Below are 11,227 nucleotides of genomic sequence, written 5' to 3'. Positions count from 1 at the left end.
CACGTAAGTCACAACCTTTATTTCCAGCTCTTTCCCTGGAATACGCTTCTTCCCATGGTTACAACTATTTACAGTGTTGGAACAGCACACGGGTGGCTGGGGCTGGCCCGGGCTGCATGCCCCAGCCATGGGGCAAAGCAAGGCAGGTGGTGGACGTGGCAGTGACAGGACATGACGGCACAGAGACAGCATACAGGACTGTGAGTAATGCACGGGGACAGGGCCTTTCCCTCCCTTCACACAGGCACGGGCAGCAGCTGAGACGACATTAGCAAGAGCAGGTCCCATGGGGGGCCTGCGGTGAATTGGCAGCAATTCTGTGGCAACACGCGCAGCGACGGCTCGCGGGACGCAGCCCTGGCAGAAGGTAGCATCGTGCTAGCAAGCAGCAGGGGCTGGCACCAGAGCAGGGGCCCCCTGCAGAACTGCCAGCCCCGACGGTGGTGAAGATGTGGCAGGGAGACAGTCCTTCCCAGAGGCGGCACCTGCTTCTGCAAACTCAGCTGCTTCCTCAGGGCTCCTCCTCTTCCTCCTCCTCACAAGATCAGGGATGTGTAGCCCACAGGAACAAGGCCAGTGCTGTTTCCATGGCAGCAGCAGATCCAGTCTTCATCCACAGTGGAGAGCAGCTGCAGGATGTCTCCTTTCTGGAAGCTCAGGTGCCCATCGGCAGCACCTGTGTGGTCACACAGCGCCCGAACTTCCCTACACAACAAATGCCATCAGGGGTTCGCCTCCCCACCAACCCCACAGATGGCTAAGAAAGGCTCGCATAAGACTGGGAGAGGCTTTGATGCTCAGCTGTGGAGCCAGTGACCACCAGTAGTTGATCAACAATCCACATCACAAAAGCATCCTGCCAAGCAGCCCCTTGGAGCAGCATCAGAATGTGAGCAGCATTTGCACTGCGGAGGAGGAAAGCTCTAGGTCAGTGCTGGGGAGCAGGGAGATGGCCAAATGCAGTGCGGGAGGGCCAGGCGCCCTTCTGTGCTCGCTTGGACAGGCTGGGGGAGCACAGAAGTACCACCACAGCTGGGTGGGGACCTGCCACATACTTGCTCCAAACGGGGTACTACGAAGCCAGAAAGCACACGAAGAAAACGCTCAAAACTCCCCCACCAAAATGTCTGAGAAAAGCAACTGGTTCCATGTAGGCGGGTACACGGTCACCTGCAGCTCAGCAGAAGAGGAGGGCAAGCCCCAGGGCGGGCAGTCAAGGTGCAAGTTAGCAACAGTGAGAGGTCAAATGAGCCTTTCACCAGAAAAGGGTGTTGGATCCCTAAGCCATGCCTGGCAGCAACCGCTGCTTCTCCCGCCCCAAAAAGTCCACCACCAGCTTTCCAACCCCAACCATCACAGCAAGTGCCCTGCATCACCTGTGGGTCTGGGGCGAGTTGGATGTGTTCCTCTCCGGCTGCTCTTGGGCGTGGATCTTCTCGGCCGCCAGCCCCTTCACCACCACGGCAAGGACATGCGCACTGGGGGACAGCCAGCTGGAGGGTCTCCTGCCACAAAGGAGAGGGAAAACACTGTGAGCTAGCAAGCTGCTGGGGCTGTGAACGTGTCTGGGTGGGATGAGGCTTTGCGCCATGACCGGGACACCAAGAGAAACTTTGTGCCATCTGAAACCTCGAGTAAGTACCATGCTGCGTGCACCAGGCACACCTGCAGCACCAAGTGCCAGGCACCAGCAGTTCCGCTCAGCAGGGCAGTTCTGGTGCTCTGGGAGCTGATTTAGCCATGGCAATACCACTGCGGCCTGACCATGAGCTCCTGCTCTAAAGGACTGCCATCATACAATGGCAGCAGCACCTGGGACGCGCACTAATCCCATGACAGGGCAGAGCAGCCCTGGATTACGGGCTCTACAAAAAAAAAAAGTAAATGAGATATCCGTGCTGCCGGGTGAGACAATCCCTTCCTGAGCACAAGCTGCTTCAGCCCCCCGCCTGCCCAAGCTGGGCCTTACCTGGACCTAGCTGAGACAGTGTTGGGACTGCGCGGGGAACTCCGGGCAGAGGGGCTGCTGGCTCCAAAGAGCCGGCCCAGCCAGGTGCCCTTGTCGGGGCGAGGAGCACTGCTGGCCAGTGGGCTGGAAGGGGCTGCCTGGTTCCTAGCCGCACAAGGCTCTGGAGGAGCAGCCCGGGGTTTCTCTCCAGCAGTGGGAACAGCTGGATCGGTGGGTGCGCCTGCTCCAGAGGGCGGGATGAGGTCTTCAGGGGAAGAGGTCCCAGAGGTGTCAGCACCGCTGCTGGAGTTGGGACTGGAGAGTTCAGGGATAGCTTTGGTCTGAAGGAACTGCAGCTCCGTGCCTCGAGGCTCGATTGCAGGTATTTGGGGTCGCGCCACCTGGCCAGGGCTGGAATCCCCCGCAGCCGTCTTTGTCCACCAGACGAAGGGGAACCTTTCCTTGCTAGGAGCAGCATAAATCCTGGAGGCCTGGCTCAGCTGGGTCCACCAGCCACCAGGGCCAGCCTCTGCATCCCAAGGGCCTGCCTCGGGCCTGCCGGTCTCCGGGGAGCTGTCAGTTCCCAGGAAAGCACGACTGAGCTGGTCGCCCCAGCGCAGCACGTGCTGGAAGGTCTGCTGCAGGGCAGCCCCCACCTGGGGGCTGGGGACCAGGCTGCACACAGCTGCTTGGGACTGGGACCTCGGGGTTTCCTCCGCACCAGCTGCCCTCCCCAGAGCATCAGGGGGCATCTCGTCTTCCAGGCTGGCCCCTGCAGTGGTGCTTTGGCCCTCCAGAGGAGGCTGCGCAATCCCCCGAGCCTGAGCAGAGTGATGGGCAGGAGCTGGGGGCGACTCCAGCTGACGGGACAAAGGTCTTACATCCACGGAGAGGTGATGGTGTTCAAAGAGCAGGTCGAGGTGGAACGTCAGCACCGAGAGGGGCTGGATGAGCAGCAGCAGTTCATCAGCGAGGTGGGGAAGAGGGCCTTGGCTCAGGGCAAAGAAGGCCGTGGGAAAATATAGCACGGATATTACACCTACGAGATATGAGCAACACTGGAGAGCTGGCAAATGCCCCCTACCCCTTACCCACAGATCCCCCCCGGGGCCAGCTGGTCCATCCTAGCAGGTCTGACAAAGAGCTTTCTGCTGAGGGCTGCATTGAAGGTGTTCCAAGTTGCCTCCCTGACTGCCCTCACCCAATGGGATGGCCACGGAAAGCAACGCCCCCGTTCACTGTGGGAATCCTGAGCAAGCGTTGTGGGAGGAAAGGGTGTGGGAATTACTAGGCTGACTTTGCACAAGTAGAAGAGGACTGGGGGAGGACGGACACTTCTGGGCACTGTATCCTACCTGGGCTATTCTGCAGGTGAGAGATCCACAGCTCCAGCTGCTTAGTACTAAGCAAAGTAAAGGAAAACCAGAGTTAGAGCCCTCAGAACTCTGTTCCAGCCAGCCATCACGGCAAGGACAGCCTGGGTCAACAAGGACCAATACTCACTTCAAAAGGCCAAGGATAAAGGCATGAAACTTCTGTCTGGTGCTGTTGAGAGGGGCCAGTCCAGCCACATGCCAGCAGAGGTTTTGGAGAGAGCGGGTATTGGGCCCTGTGGAACACATAATATGCAGATAATCACTATGGACACAAGTCCTCCCCAGTCAGAGCCCAGGCTGGAAAAGGACTCCAGGCACCTTGAGGTGCTGGTCCTAATGTCTCCAGGAGCACAACCCCCCCACAACCTACCTGTCTTCACGGAGGCTTCCACCAAGCTCCAGGGGGAATTCCTCCTCTGGCCTGTGATAACATCCTTCTGGAATGGCTTCAGCCCATCCTCCACCAAGCCATAGAGTGCGGGGCAGAGCGTGTGCAGCAGCAGGTAGCCCACATCTGGGCTGAGCCAACTGTCTCCCAGCTGCGCCTGAAGCAGGGTGGCATCAGCATTTAGACACAAGGAGAGGAGAGGGGAGGGGAAGGGAAGGGGAGCCCCTCACCCTGAGCCTGCAGGGGCAGATGGTGGGATTCTTCACTCCCAGCTGGTTCTGCCTGACTGTGCCACCTCCAGAGATGGGCAATCAGGACGTGACATGCACCAGGGAGCAGGACTGAGCTTCCCCAAACCCCTCCTGCCAAAGCCTGTGTGGCCTTTCCTTACTTCTGACCACCCCAACCCCGTCAGCGCCTCAGCCCAGGCCCTCACCTTCTGCACCAGGTTCCGCGCGGTGCTGAAGTGGGCGATAATCTTATCCACGGCGGTGCTGACGGCGATCAAGAGGGCTGCCAGACAACAGAAAGGAAGGAGTCAACGCGGCAACGAACACCGCGGCTGCAGCAGCACCTGCTTCGTCCCTTTGCAGCAGCATGGGGCTGACCAGCCCCGGCTGCGGCGCGCAGCAGCTCAGCACCCCAAGGCCTGGAGGAGCCGGAGAGGGGCAGGCTGGCAGGACCGGGGGCTCCAGGAGCCTCTGCAGGGCAGGGGGCTGCCAGGGGGCTGCCGTGGGGACCCTCAGCTCCTCGGGGCTGCGAAGAGCGGCGGTTTCCGAGGGAAGAGCCCAGGTGGGTGCGAGCATGCACCCGAGGAGCCCGCGACGTGCTGCGGCCTCCCCAGCCCGGTCCTGGCTCAGCAGCACCGCCTGCCGAGCGCGGGGCCCGAGCCCTGCGCCCGGGGCTGCCCGAGAAAGGCGGAGGCCGAGCCCCGCCGCCCCTCCCGCCCCCCCCCCCGGGGCCCGTTACCTTTCTTCTGCTCCGCCAGGGCCCCGCGGCTTCTCTCCGAGCTCCCCCCGCGGGGCTGCGCCGCGCCCGTGGCTCCCGCGGCGGGCGGCGAGGGCCTGGCTGGAGAGAGGGGAGGCCGCCGTGAGGCGCGGCCCGACGCCGCTCCCCGCCGCCTCGCTCGGGGCAGAGCCGGCGGAGCGGGGCCCGGGGGGGGCTCCGGGCCGCGGGAGGGAGGCCCGGCCCCGCCGGGAGGAGCCGGCCCCGGCCCCGGCCCCGGCCCCGGCCCGCCCCTCCCGGTCCCACTCACCGCGCCGGGGGCCGGGGCCGGGCCCGGGCGGGCCGCGGTCGCTCATGGAGCCGGAGGCCGCGGCCGGGCGAAGGGCGGCGGTGGAGCGGGGCGGGCCGGGCCCTGCCGCCCTTGGGGCCCGCCCAGGGCCTTACCCCGCGGGCTCGGGCGGGGCGAGAAACGAAGGAGAAGGGGAGAAGGGCGGCGGGGCGAGGGAAGGGCCGCGCCGGAGGCGCCGCAAGACGCAGGGGGAGCAGCCCGGGGGGGCTCCCGGCCCCCCGCAGCCCCCCGTCCTCGGGGCAGCCAACGCTGCAGAAGTGACGGAGGGGGAAACCCGCGCGTGCGAGGAGCCCCTGGAACCACCCGGCACCTCGCAGCAGACCAGGCCTGCCTCGCACGCAGCGACCGGGAGGCAAAGAAATGACCTGTAGCGGCCAGCAATGAAGAGGCCAGCTCGACGCGAAGCTGCGGCGTGCACCCGCCAGCTCCAGGACCGGCAGCCCCTGGCCGCAGCTGCAGCCCTGGATCCTGCAGCTCCTCCCTGCCCCGCGCACAGGTCCTCTAAAGGGCGATCCTACGGACCCAGTCCCCTTACCCGGCACCTGAAAGAGGGGGTGCCCTGCAGCAAGGGTGGTCGCCTCTGATGACGCAAACTTACCCTCCTTGCAGGTCTCATCTCCTCGCTCAACCTCCCCTGGCACCCAGGGGTCCCCGCCAGGCCCCCCAAGCCTCCAAATCAGCGCGTCTCCGTTGCAGCCAGAGCCTGGCCCCTTCTCTTCTGGCATGCAGATCTGTGGCAGCAGCTTGCCTTCCTCAGCATCCCCCAGCTGTCCCTCTGCGATGGGCTGCAGTCCCGGTCGAGATCTCCTCCTCTTGGTCTGGTGGCTTTCTGTAGATGCCAGCAACTGTCTGCCCGAGGGCACAGGTGGCATCCAGCTCGAGCCACAACTGCCTGCAGGCATTTCGAGGAGTGCAGACGGGTGCTGAGATGCCACCGGCTCCACCCGCTCGCTGTCTGGCTGGCCCTTGGGCTTGTTGGAGGCACTGCGGTACCGGAGCTCCTTGAAAGTGGTCACCTCTCTCTGCCTCAAACCGGGAGGTCTCGCCCGCCACTCCTGCTGGAGCTGGGGCCGGGGCGGCTCCTGGCCTGCGGTGCTGGAGAGGAGCTCACTGGGGGGTGGCAGCTCCGTGTCCGGTGAGAAAATAATCAGCCAGTCACTTCGGTCACCCCTGGCCTGGGTGAGCGTGGTCCCAGTGGTGTTCCTCTTCCTCTTTTGGGCAAGCTCATGGAAGGAGGTGATGTTCTTCTTGCCCCCATCTCTGCCAAGGTCACCCAAGGCGGGCTCTGGCTCAGCTGGCTTCACGGGCAGCACCGGCTGCTCTGCTCTGTGCCCGCTGAGAATCTGCAGCTGTCTCCGGGGACGGGGAGGTATGGGAGGGGGGATGCTCTTAGCCCAGGTCCGCGGCTCAGGAGCACTGCTTGGACTGTGATCCTGCTGGCCTGGCACAGCCAACGCTGGAGGTGCGGCGACTGGGTCAGGAAGGGGGTTGCAGTTGGGGTCTAGGTCAACGCAGGTGCTTGTGGTCTCCTGTGTCACCGTGCTGAGAAAGGGTTCGTCGTACTGGGAGTTGAGCGAGCTGCTGCTGCAGAGGCTGTCTGGGCTCTCTCCAGCCGGGATGTCTGCTCTCTGGAGCACTGCTGGGTTGAGGTTGCCATCTGTTCCATCCCACATCCTGCCCTGGTCCGCCAGCAGCAGGCCGTCCCCCACATCTTCTATGGGAATGACATTGGGCTGATTTTCAGGGGATTGGGACCCTTCTCCTGAGAACCCCCTGCAGTACACGGAGACCGGGGAGTCATCCAAGCTGAAATCCGAACAACTACTGACAGAGGAGGAGGTGGAAGCCAGATTGCAAGGGGAAGCCACCTCCTCCCCAGCATGCAGGCAGGAGAAATCTTCTTGAGCTGCCTGGTTCTGGAGAGCCAGCGTCACAGGCAGCTCAGCGTGAGACTCGCAGCACTGGCATTTCAAGGAGGGATTGTTGGAATTGGCATCCACTTGCTCACAGTTCTCCTGACAGCCGCTGCAGCATTTCTGCTCCCCCTGACTCATGGAGTCAGAGGTCTCTTGGAGCTCCGGGTGCCGGGAGAGATGTAGCCCCAAGGAGATGTGCTGCAGGTGGATGTGATTGAGGTTGCACAGCAGGCCTTTCTTCGGAGCCAGCATGATGCTGTCTTACCGCTAGCTCTGGGGCTCCTCAGAGAGCCCCACAGCTCTTCTGCTCACACCATCCAGCTCCCTGCAAACATCCAGCGTCTATTCACACAGCGGCGGCGAAAGCAGCAGCGCAAACCCGGAGAACAACGAACTGGGAAAAAGAACAAAGATGCTGACCTTGTGGAAGTCGCCGGACAGGGCAGGCTGCAGGGACCAGCCTGAGGGCTCACGCGGACAGAAACGCATCCAGCAAGAAGGGGCTCCCCCACAGCACCCCCCCGGGCTCAGGCCTTGTGGCTGGGCAGGGGGCTGCAGCCGCTCGCGGCTCCCCTGGGCAGGGCTCGAGCGCAGGCTGAGGAAGCGTGGGCAGGTCCAGGCGCCTGCAGTAGCAGGGCTGGATTCCCTCTGCCAGCTCTCGGCAGCCAGGGAGCGTCTCAGAGATGCTGTCAAGGAGAAAACGCCCTTGAAATGTCAGACAGCGAAGCTCCTGGCCTCTGGCCAGAGGAACGCGGCCCCGGCGGTGCCCCGAGGCCAGCGCATCAATGGCCAAAGAAGCCCAAAATGCGCTGGGGGGGGGGGGGGGGGGGGGTGTCACTCGGCCCTGGCCTGGCCTCAGCAGGAGGCTGCAGCCTGGACCCCGCTGCAGCCACTGCGGAGCCCGGAGCTCCCCGGGCGCTGCCGAGCTCCGGCCCCAGCCCAAAGCCCCGCACCGGGGGCAGCCCCGGCTCGCCCCGGCCTCACCGCAGAGCCCCGCGGCCGGAGGGTCGGGGCCCAGCCACGAGGGTGCGGGGAATCCCGAGAGCCCGACCCGGAGCTCGGAGCCTCCCCCAGCCCCTCCGCCGCCCCCCGGCCCCGCTCCCCCTCTCACCCCTCGGCGCTGCGGCGGCTCCGGGCGCTGACTGCGGCGGCGGCGGCGGCGGGGAGGAGCCGCGGCCCCGGCCCCGCCCCGGTGAGCGCAACCCCGGGAGGAGGGGGGGGGGGAGCCGGCCTGCCCCCAGCGTCAGCGAACACAAGAGGCAGCAGAACGGCAATAAATTACGTTTATTGGCAGCAGGCCTGGCGGCCCGAGCACCGGGAGGGGGGCTGCTACGCGCCGCGCCGCCCTCCACCGCAAGGCAGCAGGGCGGTGGCGGGGGGGGCACCGGCACGCACCCAGCACCAGGGCTGCCAGCCCACCCCTGGCAGCAGAGGCCAGAGTTCACCAACAGGCCCGCCAGCCCCCCATCACTTCTGTCGTTTGTAAATCTTCTGAGCTAGGCCAAGGAAAATCTCCTTAGGGAGCCGGTTTGCGTGCTTGTTGATCAGTTCTTGCAGGCGCTGATAGCTCTTCTCCTCGTACTCCTGGAAAGCAGCCTTCATGCCTAGAGTCTCGTAGAGCTCCTTCACCTTAGCCACCTTCTCTGGCTCCTTACGGCCGTAGTTCTCCTGAGGAGGCACCAGAATGAGTAAGTCTGGCGTTTAGCTTATGGCTACGACAACAGCTGCTCCTTCAAAACGTGGCAAGAGTCACCTCTTCTGCTTTGTTTGTGTCTTACAGTGCTCAGAACAACTGAGCCTCCTCCCACCCAGGTACCACCACTGCTGCAATGCTTAGCGCAGCTTTCCAGGTACACCTTACAGCTCTACACCTCCTCTACACTGTGCCCTTAGGCAGGGAGTCCGTGTTACCTCTCCCACCGTGTCCAGAGGGGTTCTGCAAGGCATTACCTCCAGGATCTTCCTCTGATCTGGTGTGACCCGCCGCAGGCACTCCACCACCAGCCAGCTGCACTTATTGTCCTGGATATCGGTGCCAACCTTCCCTGTTAGTGCCGGGTCACCAAAGCAGTCCAGGTAATCATCCTGTACAAAGACAGAAACATGAGCACCACAACCACCGTCTCACAAGTCCTGAGGGACTGGGAGGCGCCTTGTACCTGGATCTGAAAGAATTCACCCATCTCCAGCAAGATTGCTTTGGCGTTGTCGTGTTCCTCCTTACTGTCAATACCAGTCTAATAGGGAGAAGGAATTAAAAAAAGACAGAAAGCCTTCCAGTATTTGTTTTTACATCTTCATCTCCCAGACCACCTGCTCTCTTAGACAGCCTTATGCTGTTTAGGCACTGCCTTTCTCCCCTTAACTCCTTTCCACAGGACTCACCATGTACATGGCAGCAGCCACTGGCAGGTAGAAGGAATAAAACGCGGTCTTGTACTTAACGATTGCCTTATACCTGTGGGAGGGGAATCACATTTAGTGAGAAATCCCAGGCCTTCCCCTCCCACTGGTGCTCAGCAAATCAAAGACAGCAGGAAAAGAGCAGCATCTCCCTCTAAACCACCTCCAAGTTCTGACAGCAAACAAAGATTTGGTCTGGACTTTGGTCTGATAGACGACAGCAGAATTTTAGCAAGCTGGTTGTCTCCTTCACAGTCCAGAAGGGCCAGCAGCAGAGCCACCCAGCCAGCATTGGGCTGGCATCTGTCCCCTCCAATTTCTTCACCTTTGCTCACTGAAGCGATTCAAATCCACCTGGGTGACAGGAGCAGTGATGAGGTCCAGCATCTGCCCCAGCTCAGTTTGGTAGCCAGTCTGAAGAGGAAACGTTTAAGGATTTGTTCACGCGGTCCCCAGAAAAGTCCCAACAGTACAGTAAAAACCCTGAAGTTCAGCCCCATTTTAGCTCCTTGCCAAGGCTGAGCAAGGGTGCATATTTTTGGTGGGATGCCCAAGGACTTAGAGAGCAGACTAAGATCCACACGCTGTCAAATAGGACTGGGACTAGTCCCGAGATAGGTCCATGGAAGGAGACATGGGGGGCAGCCTCACCTGCAGGAAGAGCTCCAGCAGGTGCAGGTAGTACGGGCGCTCCCCGCAGTACTTCTTCAGCATCCTGTAGACGGATGACTCGAGGAGGAAGGCATCATTGATCGCATCCAACCCAATTCCCTCCTGCACCAGGAGGACAAGAAGAGGCTGGGTTGCAGCACACCCAACCTTGCGGCACCCCCGCGCCCCCCCCCCAGCAGGCAGCAGCGTCCCAGCACCGCGGCTGCTCTCACCTTCTTGTACCAGCAAAGCTGCCCCCGGCGCGTCAGGGACTGGTCCATGATGTCATCGGACACCAGGAAAAAGGCTTGGAACTGCAAAAGGCTGGGTTAGGGGGCAGCTGGGGGACGGGAGCCCTCAGAGGCGCGGGGCGTGGCGCGGCCCCGTGCCCCGCTCTCACCAGCTCGATGCACCAGCCGACGGCCAGGGCACACCGGAGGCTCTCAGGGTCCTGCTGCTGGGGGCCCGCCAGCTCCCGGAAGGCTGCGAGCACCGTCAGCCCCCGGTTGTACTTCCCGCCCGGCACGTTGTACTCCAGCACCTGCGGGGAGAGGCGAGCGGGCAGCCCCCGGCCTCACCGGGACCCCCCCGGGACCTCCCCCGGGCCTCACTGGGACCCCCTTAGGAACTCCTCCCGGCCTCACCGGGATCACCGGGACCCCTCCAGGCCCCATCGGGACCCCTCCAGGACCTCCCCCGGCCTCACCGGGACCCCCTCAGGACCCCCCCTCCGGGCCTCACCAGGACCCCCCCAAGCCCCCCGCCCGGGCCTTACCGGGACCCCCCCGGGACCCCCCCGCCCTCACCTCCTTCAGGCGGACCACGGCGTCGCCCACCTCGGGGTGCCCCAGCCCGTCCCCGGTGAGGTCGCGGACCACCTGCGGGAAGAAGCCCACGAACTCCTCCCGCTCGGCGCCCGCCGCCCGCCGCGCCCCGTCCCCGCTCATCGCGCCCTGCCCGCACCGGACCCCTCTGCTCCGCTCGTCCGCGCGCCCTCGCGACCTCCGAGGGCGGCTCCGCCCCGGCGCCGGGCGCGGGGCTCGCCGGGGCGCGTAGTCCGGAGCCGGGGGAGCCCCGCGAGCCGCACGGCAGAGCGGACTACAACTCCCGGCGCACCCCGCGAGGAGGGGGAGGAGCCAGCGGGAGGCCGCGCCTGGCGCCTGCATTCATTGGCCCGCTCCATCGCATGAAGATGGAACCAAGGAGGCTCAGCCAATAGGAGAGCGGGGGGGGCGGGACCGAGCCGTGCGA

At 63.5% G+C, this 11,227-nt stretch overlaps 2 protein-coding genes across 3 annotated transcripts; both read right to left on the bottom strand.

The window, feature by feature from the left end:
* Positions 1–8,111, bottom strand: RUSC1 (RUN and SH3 domain containing 1). 2 transcript variants are annotated; one of them, XM_066985889.1, is made up of 10 exons: positions 8,034–8,111; positions 5,605–7,316; positions 4,682–4,780; positions 4,149–4,225; positions 3,695–3,869; positions 3,452–3,557; positions 3,304–3,350; positions 1,970–2,987; positions 1,377–1,505; positions 1–705 (listed from the first exon to the last, which is right to left on the bottom strand). In XM_066985889.1, exons 2-10 carry the CDS (start codon positions 7,172–7,174, stop codon positions 537–539), a joined length of 3,390 nt encoding a protein of 1,129 aa, XP_066841990.1. In that variant the 5' UTR covers positions 7,175–7,316; positions 8,034–8,111; the 3' UTR covers positions 1–536. The 2 variants fall into 2 exon arrangements, with proteins under 2 accessions (XP_066841990.1, XP_066841991.1); XM_066985890.1 differs by lacking the exon at positions 4,682–4,780.
* Positions 8,112–8,188: 77 nt separating this feature from the next.
* FDPS (farnesyl diphosphate synthase) lies at positions 8,189–10,990 on the bottom strand. Its single transcript, XM_066985895.1, has 9 exons — positions 10,783–10,990; positions 10,377–10,517; positions 10,210–10,290; positions 9,977–10,099; positions 9,651–9,739; positions 9,308–9,380; positions 9,082–9,159; positions 8,873–9,007; positions 8,189–8,590 (listed from the first exon to the last, which is right to left on the bottom strand). The coding sequence occupies exons 1-9, from the start codon at positions 10,921–10,923 to the stop codon at positions 8,390–8,392; spliced, it is 1,062 nt and encodes a 353-aa protein (XP_066841996.1). The 5' UTR covers positions 10,924–10,990; the 3' UTR covers positions 8,189–8,389.
* Positions 10,991–11,227: the final 237 nt, after the last annotated feature.

Source organism: Anser cygnoides, chromosome 33 (assembly GCF_040182565.1).
Source record: "Anser cygnoides isolate HZ-2024a breed goose chromosome 33, Taihu_goose_T2T_genome, whole genome shotgun sequence".
NCBI classification, from domain to species: Eukaryota; Metazoa; Chordata; class Aves; order Anseriformes; family Anatidae; genus Anser; species Anser cygnoides.
This window is presented reverse-complemented; position numbering and strand designations above follow the sequence as displayed.

Coding starts and splice junctions, on each gene's coding strand:
- FDPS (XM_066985895.1), bottom strand. CDS start 10,923: ATGAGCGGGGACGGGGCGCGGCGGGCGGCGGGCGCCGAGCGGGAGGAG. Junction 10,100..10,209: donor AGCTTTGCTGGTACAAGAAG/GTGAGAGCAGCC, acceptor CTCCTGGTGCAG/GAGGGAATTGGGTTGGATGC. Junction 9,381..9,650: donor AATCGCTTCAGTGAGCAAAG/GTGAAGAAATTG, acceptor CCCCTCCCACAG/GTATAAGGCAATCGTTAAGT.
- RUSC1 (XM_066985889.1), bottom strand. CDS start 7,174: ATGCTGGCTCCGAAGAAAGGCCTGCTGTGCAACCTCAATCACATCCAC. Junction 4,781..5,604: donor AGATGAGACCTGCAAGGAGG/GTAAGTTTGCGT, acceptor CCCTCTCTCCAG/CCAGGCCCTCGCCGCCCGCC. Junction 3,558..3,694: donor GGAAGCCTCCGTGAAGACAG/GTAGGTTGTGGG, acceptor TGTGTTCCACAG/GGCCCAATACCCGCTCTCTC.